The sequence below is a fragment of the Esox lucius genome, chromosome 19 (genome assembly GCF_011004845.1).
Source record: "Esox lucius isolate fEsoLuc1 chromosome 19, fEsoLuc1.pri, whole genome shotgun sequence".
Taxonomy (NCBI): Eukaryota; Metazoa; Chordata; class Actinopteri; order Esociformes; family Esocidae; genus Esox; species Esox lucius.
The window spans coordinates 20,742,710-20,762,186 of record NC_047587.1 but is presented as its reverse complement, the minus strand read 5'-3'; the positions used below and the strand labels follow the sequence as shown (position 1 = coordinate 20,762,186).

The following is a 19,477-nucleotide window of genomic DNA, read 5'->3' as shown; positions in this document are numbered from 1 at the left end:
TGGTTTCTCCTATCTCTCCCCGCTCTTCGCCTCCTCATTCATCACACTGAAGTCTAGTGATGGCCATTCCAGGCTTCATTACCGTTCTACTAGCAACAGGATATTATGCTAGTGGTACCATCTCAGATTTTCTTTTTCAAAACAAAAGCCATCATTGAAATATATAAGGTAATATAGTTAACAATCTAGTCTGTACATTTTCTGTTTAATGTCCGTTCCAATGTTATTCTTGTCTGTTCTTTTTCAGAGACTAGATTGTTAACTTTATTGCCTTATACATTTCAATGATAGCTTTTAAACGTGATTTAAAAAATCAGAGTGCTGCCAGCATAATATCCTGCTGCTAAAATAACGCTAATGAGGCCTCAAATGGCCATCACTACTGAAGTCTAGTTCACTGGTGTCATCCTGCCTGCAGCTCATGCAGCCCCTCAGGACAGCCCCTGATGCCAGCACCATCTGATGCTTCAACTCTATACATGTGGTGACAGGCAGGAACCGACCACCTGTGTTGAACACCAGTATCCTCGGTTGAAGGGAAGGCGTTCCTTAATATAGCAAAATGTGTTAAACTTGATTACAAACAGCCATGTAGCCAAGGAAATAAATGAAACAACATTGACCCAGAGCCTCAGGCGCATAGTGGGGGCATGGGGACCAGGTCATACCAAGAGTGGTGGTCCGGAGACTCTAATTGCTCCTCAACACAACCTGTGTGGTGACAGAACGAGTGGCTCCGCCTCACTGGATCTGGGTAGGACGGGCATAGAACCATACCTAGGGAGAGGCTATGGTCTGGCTAGTGTGTACAGGGATGAAGGGATTTAACACCAACTGGTCAATACATAGAAAGAGATAGAGGTAAGGTTATGGCCTACAACACGATTATTGTAAATATGGTAATGTTATAGTAACAATGGTAAGATTATTGTAACTATAATAGGATACAATGATTAGATTAGGGTAACTATCATAACTTTATGGTAACTATTGTAAGGTTATGGCTTTGGTAAGGCTATGGTAACTATTGTAAGGTTATGGCTCTGGTAAGGGTATGATAACTCTATGATGAGATTGTTAATTATGGTGAAGTTATTGGAAGGTTATGGTAACTATGAGATATGTTATATGTGCCAGTCCCAGCCACTCCAGAGGGCAGTCACTGTGCCCCAAGAAGGTGAAGGGGGTGAATGGGGCATGTCTAGGGGATCCCCTAGACCAGGTTTCTGCTGACAACAACTCATGAAGTGGGATACGGAAACCAATATCTGGGTTGTGCGAGAGAGTTACTGTGTACTTTGTGTTTGGAGCCCAGGGAAGGCCAGTGACCTCCAAGTCATCATCCACATCCTGTAACAGACAACGGTCATAATGTATACTTCAAAATGTTTCGATGTTGAAAGTAGTCTCTGTGCTTGACTCTCGGGACAAAAGCTGAACATTAACAAAATGCAACTTTCAAACTACACTACTAGTTCTTCTCAACTTTCTCATGAACTTGAACTATTAAGGCCATCAATAGTTTTAATGTTGTGTTGTGTCTAATATGTACACTCGTTTCTTGAATCTCAATGTGACATCTGGTTAATAAAGAATTCAAAATTGTTTGAGGGTATGATACTTTTGGACTGTCAAAGCCCATATTCACTGGGTCGACCCATTTTAGAAGTATTGTCTGTTGGTGACTTGTTTCTAGCAAATTCCGCTAAAATGTATAACTCGAGTACAGACAAGAACTATTTGAGGATACTCACGTAATTCCTAAAGAACCCGGCTATTCCAAATAGGTGGAGATGAGGGTGTGTGTAGACTTATCGGGCCTGATAAACGGCAGGAACTGAGTCTAGATATTATTGTGTCCTAAAGACACAGAGGCAGAAGCCCTCACATCCTTTCTCCCAACAGCTTCTTGCTCAGCATCTGACGAACCTGGAACGAATCGGGTTCTCTGCAACTGATCCAGGCATGCTGGCAAATACCAATCCACCACCCAATGCGTAACAGGTCCTGTAAAATACCAAAGTGGAGTCTTAATCATCCATGAAAATATATTAAAATGTTATTAGTTCCAAATAAATTCGAATTGGCTTCAAAGCGAAACGTACATAAGCTGAACGCCAGTTTACAAGCTCAGTTCCACGCTGTTTTGTTATTACCTCCGATGCGAAGCGAATGTTTAACCAGTAGAGGGCAAACAAGCAAAAGATATAAACGGCAATAGTCTCCCATCACAGGTCTCCGCCCCACACAGAAGACAAATCTTCATGACCATCTTTTGCAATTGTAGAAATCCTATCACATCTCCCGCGACTTTCATCAATGGCCTTAATTTATTCTCTCGTGATCCTCATATGCTATGGAAGGAATGCGAAAGAGAAGGAAAGCTAGCAAGAGAGCAAGTGAGAAGAGAGAGTGCAAGCTGAGAGAGATCAATAGTGTTTAGACAGAGTATGTCGTCTCTAAGTGTGTGATCAATAGAGAACAGGGGAGATTAGCTGGATTCTCTCAGTCTCCCACTTACAGACAGATCAGTGAATAGACCAACACTTTGACCTACAGTTTTCGTCTGGTGTTACATGCTATCATTTAATATCTGATTTGAATGCCAAGTTAGCTACATACAGTCTGAGTGATAAAGAGAGAGAAAGGGAGGTAATGACTGCAGATAAGAAGTGAACTGAGAAAAGGAGAGAGAAAGGAAATTGAGAGACATAAATCGTAAATGAGTGGAAAATGGTGTTTCCGCTGTGGCCTACTCCAAGTCTGTCCTGGACCAGGCGTGTGTCCAAAGTGTCTCCTTAACACACCCACACCTCTAGAAAACCATCATAACATTTCAAGGAGAATTAATGGAAAGACATATTAAAAACTAAGTGAGGAGAAACGGGCCACTGGAATAGCTATTTGTAACTCATAAATCATTCTGACACACATGCTCACGCACGTACACCCCCCCCCCCCCACACACACACACACACAGTAATTAACCACAGGCTATGTGCTCTCTCTTGGTGTAAATCAGACATGCAGACACAGTTATTACATTAGGGAGGTCTGCTATCCAAAATATACTAACATGAGGGGGAGGTGAGGGGAGCACACGCTTACATACTGACACACACACACACACAGACGTACACACACACACACACACAGACGTACACACGACTGCTCCCTCTTCCCCCACTGCGGGAGGGCAAACTAAAACGTTTTCACAATAAGCAATAACACGGTTAGGGTACATAAACACGTAATCTTAACCGTGTCACCACCATGCGGCACCATTCTGATGGCAAAGCCTTTCCCGTTTCCCTGTCCTCTATGTTGCTCTCTCCCTTCTGACTCTGTTTCTCTGCCTCTCTGTTTTCCCACGCTGGTCGATAGCTCATTAGAAGCATTAAGTGAATCAGCTGGTAGAGAGCAGAGGGACAAGGCTGAGGGGTTAATGGAGGTGAGGAGAAACAGGGAGAACTCATCACTCCACTGGCAGGTGTCACAGGAGTCTGGCTGTGATGTGTGCTTGACGGGACCACCTAGCTCTATAGCAACAGCCATAGCAACAAACTCTGCCATCTACGTGAACAGCATAGTAAGATTAGAGGAATACACATGCTTTTAGAAGCAAAAACATTATCATACACGCACAGAGAAACATACAGTGGAGGTTGGGCTCATTATTCAGTGTTCATATTCCAGAGCCTGATCAAACATGCAGCTGTTGGTTTTGTGGATCACTGCAGGGATGTTTCGAGTGCCGAAATAAAGAGGAAGTGTGCATGATGAGAGCAGAAGAGAGAACAGAGAGGTTGAAGATGAGAGAGCATCCACCTCTGGATGCTTTGATGGAAGGAAGGGCTGGAAAGAGGAAAACGAAAAAGAGAGAGAGAATTATAGAGAGATAGATGGGGGAAAAAAGAGGATATTGAAGAGAGAGAATATAGTAGAGAGAGAATATAGTAGTCAAGAGGGAGAGAGAGAGGAGAGTAGAGAGGGGAAGATTGTTAGGGGGCAGGATGGTAGAGAAAGAAGGACACAAACATATCAAGGCTTGAGAAAGGTGAATGGGAAAGAAGGTGTGTGTGACAAGATGGAGGTTGGAGAAAAGGACAGAATAGAGGGAGGAATGAACAGGGGGTACAGAGGTGTGTAGTAATAGACGATAAACAGAAGATAGGAGAATTCCTCCCCCTGCAGCCTTGCATATATTACACCCTTCATTTACATATTCACTACATTATGGTTTATGCTAATGAGGCACATTAGCATAATAACGATCTATCATAGTAGGTTTTGTTTAACAATACAGGAGAGTTTAAAGGAAAAACAAAAGCAAAGAAACGCAATGAGAAAGAAGAGTAAGGAGAGGTGAACACCATTTAAAAAACACCAAAATTACCTCTCATTAATCTACAGTGATCTTTTATGGTTTGTGTTTTGGCCAGTGTGTGTGTATTTGTGTGAGTATGTAAAGTATGTGTGTCTGAGCTAAAAATAAATAGGATTCCTTTTATGAATTCCTGGGGTGTGTGTGTTATATTTTACCCCAGAGAAATTAGTCTGACGAACTTCAGGGCATCACAAGGAGATGGGGAAAGGGAAAGAGAGACAGTTAGTGAAACAAACAGACAAATAAAGACAGACACAGAAACAGACAAAGAAACAACAAACATACTGAGACAGATTGAAAGACGGACAGAGAAAAACACACAGAAAGACATACAGAGACACAACAAAGACCAGTAGACAGACAGATACCCAAACCGACACAAAAAGACAGAAAAAAGACAGGGGTTAAAGAGGGAGGGACAGAGAGAGAGAGATGGGCAAAGGGTGCGGTGGAGATAGGAACTGAGAATGAGGTTGGCACGGTGCCATCCACTCAGGCTGGTTCCCACAAACTGGTATGGGGAGGGTGGCGAAGAGGGACAGGAACAGAACAGTCCTCCACATCGCAACACCAGCATACCAACACCAGCACACACAGACAAGATTTTCAGATACCAGGTCATCACTACAATTAACACTTGGTAATCGACTTACCTGGACAGATTCAAGTAAAAAAAAAAAAATATATATATATATATATATAGAGGTGATGTAAAGAGGATTGAGGACGACCGGTGTAGGGGAGCCAGGAGGATGAGGAAGCAGAGAAGGTTGAAGAGCTGAAAAGCAGGACATTGAAGAGAAAGGACCCGCCAGGCATTTTGAGAGGAACTTTAAAGGAAGCTGGCATTTGAAGGACAGGCGCCATACCAACAACAGTGTCCACTCCCTCCAACCTCCTCTGTCTCTGCACCCATCTCTCTCTACTCCATGTGCCAGCTAATCGAAGCCATTGCCAGCCAGCTGCCTTGGTACACACGGAAACAACAGAGCTAGCGGAATAGAATGGTCTCGTTTGGAGAAAGGATATTGACTAGAGAGGATTTATTGCTAATCAATGTTTGTTTGTTGGATTGTTTGGACAAATCCGGTGAGGAGTATCAGGGCAACGGCGGTGGTATCTTTCAGCAGAGAGACAGACAGAGAGTTGGCACTGCACCAAACACAACACAACAGATGCTTACAGGCGCTAACAATCCGCTTAAAAACTGAAGAAAAAGCATGAACATTCTCTGTGACCGGCTGGGTTAAGACTTGAGGATCTAAACGGGATGTAACTCCTCAGACGGGATCGAAATGGCGTCAACCAACAACCAGGGGCAAAGACATGGGGGGCACAAGACCTCATGAAACCTTGAGGACAGCATGGGGGGATTTCTCAATACCTCCCTCTGCTCTCTCAGTATCTATTAAGCAGCAGACACTGAAATCTTTGCTGGCACTGGTATCTCTTATAGTGTATCAGGCTTTTATTTTACCTTTATTTTATCAGGCTAGTCAATGAAGAAGAACTTCTTATTCCCAAACACGGCCTGGCAATTAGGACAAAAGGAACTTTACGAAACAAGACCTTCCTCCCTTATGGTGGCCTGCATCCGTTTTCATATAAGCAATAAGGCATTAGGATGGTGGTATATTGCCAATATACCACAGCTAACAGCTGTTGGTAGGCATAAAGCATCGCAGAGTGCCCGGCTGCAGCACTTCGCTGTGATATATACTGGCAATACACCACAAACCCCCAAGACACCTTGCTGCTATTGTCAACTGCATCGCAATCAGAACTACAAAACATTACGTGATGTCATGCCCGTGGTACACAGAGGAATCGATGAGGAAAAGGAGTTTTTACTTTTTGGAGTCACCCTGTGTGTCCTTTCTCTGCTAGTCAGATTACTGCAGTCAAGGGCCAGAACACAGACCCCAGCAGACACTGTCAGTAGGTGTGGCTGTGTGTCTGTATGTGTGTCTGGTTATCTCCTCTGTTGATAATTAACAGTGACGGAGTAATTTGAGCAGCCAATCATAATTAGTGATTTAATCGCTCTGCAAAATTTTCTTTCCCTGCACCCCACCACCCGACCCCACCTCACACGCCTAAACTGTGCCTTGTGGTTGGACGGGACTGGATATGCTAATGTCTGGAGATTAACGAGCAGTGGATCAGCCTCTTCCCCACATCCCCTCCTTACCCCTCCTTTCACTCTCTCCATCTCTCCCTCCCTCCAGACTCCTGTGGGATCTTAATTAATCGCAGCCTTCATTATGTAAATGCAGCGCAATAAACGACACGAGAGGAGGAGCTGGACAGACTGAAATGGAAGCGGAGGTGGGAAGGGAGAATCTGTTTTTTACCTTCACGATTTTGATCAGTACCACTGAACATCTTCTGATAAAGGGTTGTTCCGTGTTTATGGCAAAAATGTAATGGAACCCCCATGGTGTCCTCAGACTGGTGCTCGTCTTTGCTTCAAACACGCCAAGGAATTTAATACCGGCTGCAGTATCACAGGATCATAGAGTTCATGCAAATTTCATTTGCATGTCATTAAACTGTGAGAGCTCATTTGGTTCAGCCAGCAGGAATGGAATTGGCAAAAAAAAAGCAACTCGTTATTATTAAACAGCAACATTTCAGAGTCCACCGGCCAATCCATTTAATTTGGCCATAATTAAAATATGCCAGCGACAATCAGTCATTCTAACAGGAGAATTAACATCATATCATCATGAAAGAAGACTGATACTGAAAAAGAACCTGTGTTTCGGCCTTAAAACCACATTACCCCATTGAACATCCATTATACTTTATGGTGTTTGCCTTTCCAGTTTCCCCTTTCTGGACTCTGTGACTGGAGAGTAAAGTGCCCAAACGGTTAGACGGATTGGACGTCATTACTCACTTTGACTCAGTGATGCAACAATGTCCATATCTGTGTGTGTGTGTTTATGTGTAAAACACTCTTTACCATAAGCGATGTAATTAGGCTGCTGGTCTTTTCGCATGCAGATCAGTTTGGCAGCGTGACAATCAGTCAAACCTGACACACGCTCCCGTGACCCAACCCTATCACGGTGAGTGTGTGGTGTTGTCTGAGTGCAATGAGAATAAGGATTAGCATAATGCAGGGTGAATGTACAACTGTCCCAGTGACGCGTGCCCACCTCACCGTCCTGCTGTTGAGCCATGTCTCATTATGGATGTAAAGTAGCTATCCAGGAGAGGGCCGTGGGGTTGGGAGGTGAGAAGAATAAAAATACATAAAAAAAAAACCTTAAGATTCAAAAACAACTAACTCACACAAATGTGTGTAAACTATTTGAGTGAACTATCCCTTTAAAACGCCACTAAAAAGCAGATCATTTTATCAGTCTCACAATATAGAGTCTTTGGATTCCGTGAAGAGAATGTGGTTTTGTTCCAGACCATTCGCATTGTGAATAGACTGTTACCAGGCTCTCTCCCATAGGATTGATTAGACCGGCCTAGCAACCATTATAAAATCATTAAGAAGATGGATAGAGAGCACATCTTCTAATAAAAACCACTCTATACCTGATGAAGTGCTGAACAAACTCTCCCTCAATGACATTCACTGATTACTGCCCCTACAGTGCGTGCGTGTGCGCACGTGCTCGGCTGAATGTGTGCGTCCTTGCATCCTTATGGGTGTACACTGATACCTTGATAATGTGCAACATGAACTTGAACATGCGCATTGTATTACACAAATTGTATTATCAATGCTGTCTTCTGTTATTTTGTTGCATTTTTACTTTGTACACATTTTGTCCAGCATTGTCGAGCAGGAATCTTGGGAGTAAGAATTTGGTTTGATTGGTTTGCTTTGTTTGTCCTGTGCATATGTCCAATAAACCATGTAAAATTTGAAACACACCACACGAAAGCATCTGCCTGGGCAGGACTGAAGCAGGGTGGGTGTGTTATCAGTGAAAACAGGGTTCTGTCTCTTTAACTGGTGGCTGAGCCAGAGACTCCTGGGACTCATGAATAAACATGAACTGGCCTTTCTCCTCAGCTCACACAAAACCAATCTAAATCTTAAATGAGCCTACATACACACCAACACCAATGACATTATAACCCTTCTGGTCCCCCCAGCCCCCACCTCATAGGACCATTGATACCACAGTGTATGACATTACACCCCACTTCCACTCCTTAAGCCTCCTCCCAGTACCGCATCCAACTCAGCCTAACAGCATCAAATATGCATACACTAGCAGGCAATAACATTCTATCCCCTGCATGCGCACACACACACACACACACACACACTCTCACTCCCTCCCCCTCCTTGAACACCTCCCCCTCCACACAGACCTTCAAGCGTTTGCAGCAGCAGCGGCAGTTTCATTCATGTGAGGTCATTAATATTCATCATATCATTTTGTCACAAAGGAAAGTCATCTGGCTGGATGTCACTGACGTAATTAATGAAGTGACCTCTAGGGCCAGGAATCTACCCCCAACACGCCCCCGCACACATACACGACACAGGGCAAATGTGTCCACCAGACTTTATTTACCTCAGTGGCTATGGAGGGTGAAGGTAAAATAACACACATCCGTAAAACTGGGGATAACAAACCAACAAAACCACTGGAGCAGGAGCCTGGAACAGGTGCACAACACAGGAATCTTTTGGTTATCACTATGGCAACAGCCTCCAGGAACAGTAAACAACACAATATCTACATTGTACAGTCATTAAGAAAATGAGGAAAAAGAATAAAACAACGATATGTACATAACTGCCAAGTGGTACAGTATTTGGAAATTCGATGGAGAAGAAAGATCATTGGTATTGTGGTAAACATTGGTTAGTTATAGAGCTAAAGGGAAAGCAGGGTGAGTCCGCATCCTTTGGAAGGTTAGCTTGGGTGACAGTATCGCTACATTACTACATGGCTCCAATCCGTGCAGCTACACGACTACATGGCTACCAAACCACTGTGGCTACATGGTGACAAATGTCGCTTGGACTAAAGCAGAGACAAACATGGCTGCCTACATGGCTACCTACATGGCTACCTACATGGCTACCTACATGGCTACCTACATGGCAAAACCAACCAGGGACACAGGAGCAGAAACCAACTGGTAAACATACCAGTGGAAGGTTTCTCAGCTAGATACAATGAAATCTGCCATAGCAATGTCTATGTAGCATCTTTAGTATAGACGTATCTTATCTTTGTAGTATCATTGTATCTTCTTTGTATCTTTGTTTCGAAACCACTCATCCACAGAGTAACACATATCTGCATGAGTAAATACTAGAGATCAATATATTTTTTGTTAACATCACAAGGTCAGGTTATAAACAGCATCACGGGTGTTCTAACAGTTTGTAGTTATGAAAGTATTACAAAACATGTTAGCAGCGAACTGGATGTCCTCAAATGAACATTTGACCTGCTCACAAAGACATTTACATTGAGGAGGGAAACCGCTTTACACACAATAATGGCTATGATATAGTTCCCTAGTGAGTAGACCAAAGGCTGGGGTTGGTTCCCTATTGAGTACACTCCAATTAAGTGCACGAGGGACAGGTTTTGGTTCCCTAAGGAGTGCCCTACATACTGGGGTTTGTTTCCAAGTTAAACTACTAGAGACTGGGCTGGGTTCCCTACTGACTGCCCTAAGGGCTGGGGTTAGTTCCCAAGTTAAACTACTAGAGACTGGGCTGGGTTCCCTACTGACTGCCCAAAGGGTTGGGGTTAGTTCCCAAGCTAGTGCACTAGAGACTGGGTTAGGTTCCCTGCTGAGTGCTGTCAGGGCTAGGTTTAGTTGAGAGCCCTAGTGCCTGTAGCGTTTGGCTTTGAGATGTGCTCCCCATCCTAGTACAGAAGTAGGTTTTGGTTTTCATGGAGGTTCATTATACAGTCAGTGGCCTGGTAAAAAGGCAGATAACAGCAGTCACTCTTTCTTTCTAACAATCAATGTTACATTATCAAGTGTTTCTGTGGGGTTTATGCACCAATAGTTACAGTGTTGTTATGTCTTTGGGTTGTGTTTTAAAGCATTAGATAATACCATAGTTATTAATGTTATTGTTACCATTATTACTATAGCAATATTGTTACAGTTAGAGAATAAAAAGACTGCAGATGCAGATTAACAAAGCAGGGTGAGAGAGAGAGAGAGATGGTTAAAGTGTGGTAGAGAGTTAAGTGCAAACAATAGACATAACTCATTTTTCAGCAGTAACTCTTTCAGTATATATCAATGAGTGTGGTCAGACAAGCAGTCTGAGGGAAGACTCTGCGTCAACCAAAAACTACATACTGTAAATTTACTCCTCACACTATTTAACACTTGGTCAGAAAGCTCAGATCTGTCCAATCCAGAAAGGATTCTTTAGAATTAGCATTTACATCATAAGTTTAAAAAAAAAGAGATTTTGTCAAGCGTTAGAAACAGATGAGAAAGAAGTACAATAATACGACCAAAATAAAAAACATTTCAGTTGGCCTGAGAATAGTAGTCATAACAATATATTACACAACTTATTGGGATTTACTGAGATAGGAAGAAAAAGGCAACATTTTACCTCAACTCCACATCATAAAGCCTACATTATGTTCTCATAAAACACGAAATAACACTTCTTATCAAAGCATGACAACAACGTCAATCCATAATATTCATATTAATTAACATTTACTAAACACAGGCAATGTTGTGTAGTGTTTGGTTAAAGTTGTTTTGACAGATATTGGTCGAACATTATCAAAATAGCTTCTATATTACTTCTCACTCACGAAGGACAACGTGAACTTAGGTCAGTGCTATTTGGCCTGTTATCCACATAAGGAACGTTCAGTACATCTACATGTGCAGTAGAGTAACTATTAACTTGAGAAGGTTGATGTCTGTTTTGGCACCACAGTCAATCGGTTGGTACACAGTTCAACCCTTCACGGTTTGCTCTGTTCTGCAGTTTGGGAATGAAAACCACAATATTGACAACACAATCCACAGACATGTACGGTTTTGGTTACGAGCTTTGGAATCCAAGCCAGTCTTTGCAGAAGATCTTTGTGAAGAATATTAATTCTTTTTTTAATTGAATTTTGTTTTGTTTTTATTTTACTTTGAAAGAATGCTCTACGCACTAAAATGTCAGACTACCTCTTTAACAGTATGCTAGAGTCTGTTCCTACTTACACCAGAATTAACTACAACACTAGTAACCTCTTTCAACAGAAGAGGACAGGACACATACTCTTTTCTGGGTCTCCAGATTATATGGTCTGGAATAGGAGATCTGTTTCCTTGGAGGGCTTAACTCCTGAGGTATTGGTCGGAGGACAGGAGAGGAAAGGAGGTGTCTTAAAGCTTCCCTCTGATGTTTTTGGGCTGAGGAGGGTGTGAGTTACACGGGTAGAATGCTCTTTGGCTTCTGTGGCATCTAGTTGGTTCTTCGCTGTGTGTGTGGTTAGTAAACAGTAATGACTGACGTGCACTTAGTTCATGGCTGTTTGCGTTCTCTCCCCTGTCCACAGTCTATCCCTCACTACCCTGTGGTCGGATCCACCCGGAGGCTCCTAGCCCTCTTCTCCTTGGCTCGGGCATTCTGATACCACACCTGCACCACCCTGCGTGGCAGGCCCAGCTGCTGCCCGAGACCCTCACACTGCTGTGGGCTGGGGGTGGGGTGATCCCTGTAGCAGGCTCTCAGCTGGGCGATCTGCTGGGGGGTCATCTGGGTGCGCTGCCGCTGTTGCTGCTGCTGCCTTGGTCCATTCTTATCCACACTATCAGACAGACCGGTGTCTTGAACATTGAAGCTCGCCATCCCATAACTGTACCCCAAAGACAACAGATCGCTACGGTTACCATCTTGAGCCCGCTCAGGTGAAGGCGATATCTTTGTAGACAGAGCTTCCTCATCCTCTTCCTCTTCTTCTATGTCGGGTTGGTTCAGGTCAAAGGTCAATTCATTCTTCCCAAAGGCTTCGTTTTTTTTAGCAGGGCCGACGCCAGGGCTTGTGGGGGGATGAAAGGGGCTTGGGGACGGATGAAAGACCGGAGAAAGAGAAGGATGGAGGGAGAGAGAGGGAACCATGGTTGTGAGAGGGGAAAGTGATGAACCATGATTGTTGGAGAAGCCCAAGTCGTCAGCAGAACCTATGTGAGGAGACAGGCCATGAGCAGCTCTGTCCGACTGGGACCAATGGCGGGCCCTCACATGGGCAACCAGGGCACTCTGAGCTTTGAAGAGAGCCCTGCAGAACGGACAGCGTCTGTTGTTCTCAACCATGCCCAGATCTCCTCTTCCCATGGTCTGGAGTTGGCCCTTCCTCTGACGAGCCCTGGTGTTCTGGAACCACACCTGAACAACGACAGACAGTAGGTTACAGAACATGATAAAAATGTAATATTAAATATTAATATTAAGAAATGTTTCTATGAGAACGGCAGCGAGTACCTGAACCACACGTTTTTTCAAGCCTGTGTCCCTGGTGATGCCCTCTAGCACAGAGCGGGTCGGGTTGGAGTTCAGACTGTAGCGCTGGTACAGAACCTCTAGCTGCTCGGCACTGATAGTGGTCCTCTGTCGCCTATCCCGCCTCTGCTCATCCCTTTCTACCTCTCTATCAGCCCCATCATATCTCTCACTGGCCAAGTCACCTAGAGACCCTGTATTTGGCCCTTCCTCTGACCTACGCTTCATAGAGGGCAGGGCTGGGCTTGGAGCAGAGTGTGTGTTACAGTACGGTGCTAGAGGTGGGTTATGGGTAGTGTGTGTGGTAGCGTGGTAAGACAGGGATTGCGGATGACCGGGTGATAACAGGGAGTGGTACTGAAGTACAGACTGGAGGGCCATGGGCTGCATCAGACCAAAGGGGAGGAGAGGAGGGTCCATGGCGAAGGGAATATGGGGCAGGGGGAGATTGGCTAAAGGGGGCAGGGGGAGTTGGGGTAGGGGAAGAGGAGATATGGAGAGTTTGAGCTGGGGTGTGACAGCTAGATAATTTGGGCAAGGGCTGGTTGTTGTTGTGCTAATTTCCTGCTGCTGCTGCTGTAGATGTGGAGGAGGAGAGGGGGATGGTAGAGCTGTGTGGAGGGGAATGACTGGGTCTTGGGCTGGGGACAGGATTGCAGGCACAGTCGCAGGTGTTGGTACAGCTGAGGCTAGGTCTTTGAATGTTAAGGTTGCAGCTGTGGTTTGAGCTGGGTCTAGTGTTGGGGCAAGCTCTTGTGTTGGGGCTAGCTCTTGTGTTGGGGCTAGCTCTTGTGTTGGGGCTAGCTCTTTTGTTGGGACTGGAGCAAGGGTGGAGAAGGGTGGTGCTTGGGGTATGGATAGGGCTGGATCCAGGTTGGAATCTGAGGCCGGTGCAGGGGGCAGGTGTGCAGGTTCAGGTGATGAAGCTGGTGTCAGGGGTGCCGCAGAAGGGCCCCCTGGTGTGAAAGGTGTGAGGGGGTAAAGGCGGTCATACTGCAGCCTGTACTTTCTGGAGAATCTCTCCAACTCAACAGGCGGGATCATTTGGCAGTGAACAAACTCCTGGTGGCTCTTCAGAATCAGTGAGTCAGAGAACAGTTTGCCACATTCTCCACACGGCTTCTCGTCCTTCTTCTCTGGGCTTCCCTCCACCGGCCGGTGCTGCTGTCTCTGTCTGCTCTGAGTGGACTGCAGGGCCAGCTCCCAGCCGTATCTCTCCAGAAGAACTCTGAGGGCCTTCTCTGCTCTTTCCCTCTTTTCACGGTCATGCATTTCTCCATCTCTTTCTCCTGCTCCCTCCAGAGGGGAAGATGGGTTGTACTCTTTCTCTGTTTGCTCAAGAGTGCAGTTACTGTCCGCTGTCTCAACCAGGGTCTCACATTCTGGGGTGCGAGCTGGAACATAGACACTAGTTGTCTCTGGATTTGTAGAGGGAAGTTCATGACCCCTCTTCTGAGGGGCCAGACCTAAGGTGGTCTGAGAGGACGGGGCTGAGGTGGTCTGAGGAGCCAGATCTGAGGTGGTCTGAGGAGCCAGATCTGAGGTGGTCTGAGGAGCCAGATCTGAGGTGGTCTGAGGAGCTAGATCTGAGGTGGTCTGAGGAGCTAGATCTGAGGTGGTCTGATTAATGGTTGTGTTGGGGTTGAGCTGCAAGCCTCCAGAGAGGTAGAAAGACAGTAGCATCTGCTGCTGCAGAGAGAATAGGCTGTCTGGGGAGAACGAGAGGTGAGGCAGGAGGTTCCCCTGTTGGAGGTTCTCTGGTGTTTTAGGGAGATGTTGCTTCAGCAAGGGGAGATGGGGCAGCAGTGTTGGACTAAAGATCTGGGGCTGGAGGAGGGCTGTGTGTTGCTGTATCTGGGCCTGGGTTAATTGCTGCTGTTGCTGTAATAACTGGGCTTGAGCTAGCTGCTGTTGGAGTAATGTGAGGTCATGCTGTCCCCTAGATACTGTCAGGTCATCTACTCTCCTCCTCTTAGCATGATGGCCCTCAGCCTGCCCAGAGACCATGACATTCAGCGGGGCTTCACCCAGGGAAGTACAGAGGCTTGGGGAGCCTGAGGGAGGACCTGGCCTGCTGGTGGACACCTCCCCTCCTTCATGTAAAGGGCTGGAGGCCGGGATATGGGCTTGGACCAGAGCTGGGACTTGGGCATACGGAACCTTTGTCGAGGTTGAGGCTGGCACAAGAGTTTGCTGGCTGTGGGGCTTCAGTGGTTGCTGTGTCCGAGCCGCACGGGCACGTGTCTGGTGGAGCACGGAACGGAGGTGGATATCCAGGGTGGAACTCTGGCTGTAGGCCACCCCACACATTCTGCAGCGGTAGGGCCTGGGGTCAGGGGCTGGGCTGCAGCGGGACGGTTTGGGGTCCATGCCCTGGAGGGTCTCAGAAGGAACAGGGCTGGAGTCCTGCAGAGCCCGTCTGACTCGGTGGAGGTGGGACACAGAGTTCTGATGGACCAGCAGGATGGTTTTCTGGGTAAAGGACTCACAGCAGACAGAACACTTGTAGGGCCGAGCCGGGTCCAGGAAGCGTTCCACTGTTTGGTTGGAGCCCTTAATGAAGGGCTGCCCTTCATCCTGACCACTATCATCAACCTCTTGACTGGGCCTCTCCTCCTCTTCCAGATCATCTTCTTCGCCCTCAACTTCCTCTTTCATATCCAGCTCTTCTTCACTCATGCCTTCTCCATCGTCTTCATCCCCTTCGAGGATGGTTGGTTGTTGGACATGTGCTCCACTCTGGTCTAGATGGGAATCCTGTAGATCTTGCAGGTGTGTGTTGATGAGGTGTCTCTGAAGGGCCTCTTGGCTGCGGCAGCGGCGAGAACAGAGATGGCACTCCGTCGCCGCCCTCATGGCGTGGTACTGCCAGTGCAGCTGCAGCTTTTCCTGCGTCTGGAAAGCCAGACTGCACTTACCGCAGCGGAACTTGTAACCATGACGATCAGAGAAGGGCACAGCATCGTTAGTAAGGGAGGAAGATAAGGCTGGTGAGGGGAGATGGCTGGTGGAGAGAGGGAGAGGAGCGGGGGATGGGGGAGAGCTGGGGGACTCTATGGGGTGAGAGGGGTTATCCTCTGCTGGCTGCTTGTCCTCACAGGGAGGGGTGAGTTGAGTAGGGGCATCTTTGGCTGGTATTACTTCATCACTATTTCTATAGGAGTTGTTTGTTTGATTCTCCTTTGAGAGGAGCTCTTTGGTGTAAGAGCCGTTTAAGTTGGAATCATTTGAATCGTTTGAGTCGTTTGAGGGGGACTCCATCCGTTGTGCCTTTTCCTCTAGACTCTCCAGCAGCTCCACTGACACCTAGAAAGGAAAACAAACAACACCGTGAGTCTTAATCTATCCAGATGACTGACTGTCTTCATAGTCAGGCAAAACAATGTTGCTCCTTTTTGATGGATTAATAACAGTGATACTCCCGTTGTCTACCATCTCATTTTCCCACTGCAGGCTTTACTTTTTTACCAAATTAATGAATAATAGAATGAGATGAAGGGAAACAGTCAAGAGTGTTTTTAAATCAACGATGCATACATACACTGAAAGAAGACACACAGTTGCATCATAAAGACAGAAAAGACGCATTACACACACGCCGCAGTGAGAGAGTGAAGGTCAGGCTTAATCTAGAGAGAGTAATTGGAAAGCCAGGAACATAATGGCCATCATCACCCCAGACTGAATTAATGAGGCTACGCTACCGTAGGGGGGGCAGAGAGTGGGGAGAAAGACAGAATAAGGGGTGCCGAGAGAAAGACGGGGGGTGGGGGGGGGGGGGGGAGGGATAAAGATGGAGAGAGAGGAGGGGTGGAGAGAGAAGATGAAAAGATAGAGGAGGGTAGAGAGAAGATGGAGAGAGAGAGACAGAGGGAAGATGGTGGGATAAGAAAAAGAAGTGAGAGAAAAGAAAGAAAAGAGGGACGGACGAAGGAGGCAGTCAAGTGGAGTCAGAGAAGGAGACAAAGAGCACTTAGCCTGCTGGGTAAAATAATGGAAGTTAGAGACGTGAAGAGGGATGAGCAATCTTTGTTTGCCAGAGACACTAAAAGCAAGATACTTCAGCTTGAGTGCACTTTTGCTAATAAAAGGTAAACAGAACGCACTCACACACACACACACACACATTTACCACGCTCATGAGCTTGTCCACACAGTCCTGGGCCACGCTGTGTGTGACTGTGAGGTGACATCTCAGGTGTCTGTGTTCCAGTGAGGCCTGGCACAGTGGACACTTGGCAGTCGTCCGTTGTTGACTGGCGACGTGGTCCGGTCTAGGGCATTTCGGAGAAAGGGAGCACTGGGTCTCCTCCAACCCAGAGAATGATCGCTTGGCTGGGGATAGGCAATCTCTTCTCTCCCACTCCTCCTCACTGCTTCCATCTAGAAAGGTACACATACAGTAGGTTGATGCACAACACCATAGACACACACACACACTAATTGATCCGGCATTGATTTTCTGTTAAGGAGGCCTCTAGGGTTCAGACCAGTTCATTCAGACCTAATACCTGGTATTGACTGTTTAATACTGAGTAGCACACTGACTTAGTTGTACTGACAGCTCTGAGTCAGCGCAACTAACCTCTATTCCTAGAATATTACAATGCAGTAGCAGTCACAGCAGCAATGTCTCAAGTTACTATTGTCTGGGTTAATAGGGGATGTAATGAGTCTGGGTATCGACAAATCAGTTAACCTGATTGATCCCTGACCATAATCAAGCATTCCTTCTCTCACCTCTCTATTATGTTCTCTTCACCATGCTCCATCCAAGCTTTTTTTCTGACTTCTTATCACTGACTTTTCATAGGCCCTTTACTTGATTCTATCTGTCAACTTGATCTAGACTTATGTGCAAGATATGGTTGAAAGTCCCTCTTGCAGTATAACTGAACAAACATAACTATAAACAGACATGGAATCATACATTAAAAACGTCATGTTTTTGTGATCTGATATATATGTGAAAATACAAATCCAAAAACAACCGACAGTCATGCCTAAAAAAAACATGGGGAACAGGGAAGTAGGTGTACACTGCCTCTAATATTTACTTCCATACTCTCTAATCTGCAAATATCTTAGTAAACTCTTCCCTAGGGAGACCATAGTTTTCTCTCAGTTTATTGAAAAAGGTGAAAGTCTCTTCTAGGTTCAGTACCCTTGTGGGGTGGCTTCCTGGCTCTCCCCATCAAAGGATTGGAATGGGCAAAAGAGGGGTTCCTCACAATCAGGAGTAAGAGCGGTCGAAGGTCAAAGTGCGCCTTCATTTTCTTCCTATTAAGGATTGTGCTATCTATAATGGATTATGAGGATAAAGTGACTTGTCAAGGTGGATGGGGGACATCAACCATACAATGATTATCTAGGGGTCCTGGCACTCCATTTCATGCCAGCTGGATGACACAGGCATGTCATTAAGGCAAAACGTAACAGCATGGATATTTGTAGACCAGTAGTAAAATTGTTCTCTGGGTGAAGGAATTGTGGAAGGAAAACCATATTAATGCCATTAACCAACATGTAAACTGCGATGGTTCTCCAAGATTGTATGTTTGTTTTAAGTGTATCCATCGGAGGAAAAAGTGTGTTTCAAATATGATTTATGTTTAAACTAAAAACTGTTAAAAAAATTTGGGGGAAATCTTAAAAGAAAGGTACAAGCATTAGTTCACTGATATTCCAAAGGATTCTGTAGTCAGAGGAGGTACTTTGATCAAGCGGAGTACAGCTGGGGTACGGAATTGGAAATATTTCCACTGGGTCAAAGGCTGTCTTCACATGAAATGATACAACAGCAATTGTCCACATTAGATAACCTTTGTGAATGTTTTAGTGATTCCAAATAATGAAGAACATGCTTATGTTGGGGCTGGTCTAAGCCAAACTACTCAAGTAGAAACACTAGATGGTTAAAAGTCAACTGACAGACTAGCAAAACAGAGGTGCACAGACATAGATGAACACATTCTTCTTTTCTCTGTAAAATGACACTGTAGCTGTCCTAACCACCAGAAACCTTGGAGTCAATTCTTACTGCAACCTACACTCACCTAAAGGATTATTAGGAACACCATACTAATACTGTGTTTGACCCCCTTTCGCCTTCAGAACTGCCTTAATTCTACGTGGCATTGATTCAACAAGGTGTTGAAAGCATTCTTTAGAAATGTTGGCCCATATTGATAGGATAGCATCTTGCAGTTGATGAAGATTTGTGGGAAGCACATCCAGGGCACAAAGCTCCCGTTCCACCACATACCAAAGATGCTCTATTGGGTTGAGATCTGGTGACTGTAGGGGCCATTTTAGTACAGTGAACTCATTGTCATGTTCAAGAAACCAATTTGAAATGATTTGAGCTTTGTGACATGGTGCATTATCCAGCTGGAAGTAGCCATGGTGGTCATAAAGGGATGGACATGGTCAGAAACAATGCTCAGGTAGGCCGTGGCATTTAAACGATGCCCAATTGGCACTAAGGGGCCTAAAATGGGCCAAGAAAACATCCCCCACACCATTACACCACCACCAGCCTGCACAGTGGTAACAAGGCATGATGGATCCATGTTCTCATTCTGTTTACGCCAAATTCTGACTCTACCATC

The 19,477-nt window shown here is 45.5% G+C and overlaps 1 protein-coding gene across 1 annotated transcript in view; it reads right to left on the bottom strand.

The window, feature by feature from the left end:
- Nucleotides 1–8,926: 8,926 nt before the first annotated feature.
- The window catches only part of si:ch73-386h18.1 (zinc finger homeobox protein 3), a 15,825-nt gene continuing 5,274 nt past the window's right edge, over nucleotides 8,927–19,477 (bottom strand). Inside the window, exons 5-7 of the mRNA XM_029115161.2 lie at nucleotides 16,999–17,249; nucleotides 12,849–16,172; nucleotides 8,927–12,752 (exon numbers count right to left, since the gene is read on the bottom strand). Coding sequence (XP_028970994.2) covers nucleotides 11,934–12,752; nucleotides 12,849–16,172; nucleotides 16,999–17,249 — 4,394 coding nt within the window. The 3' untranslated portion in view covers nucleotides 8,927–11,933. The remainder of the gene's footprint in view (nucleotides 12,753–12,848; nucleotides 16,173–16,998; nucleotides 17,250–19,477) is intronic.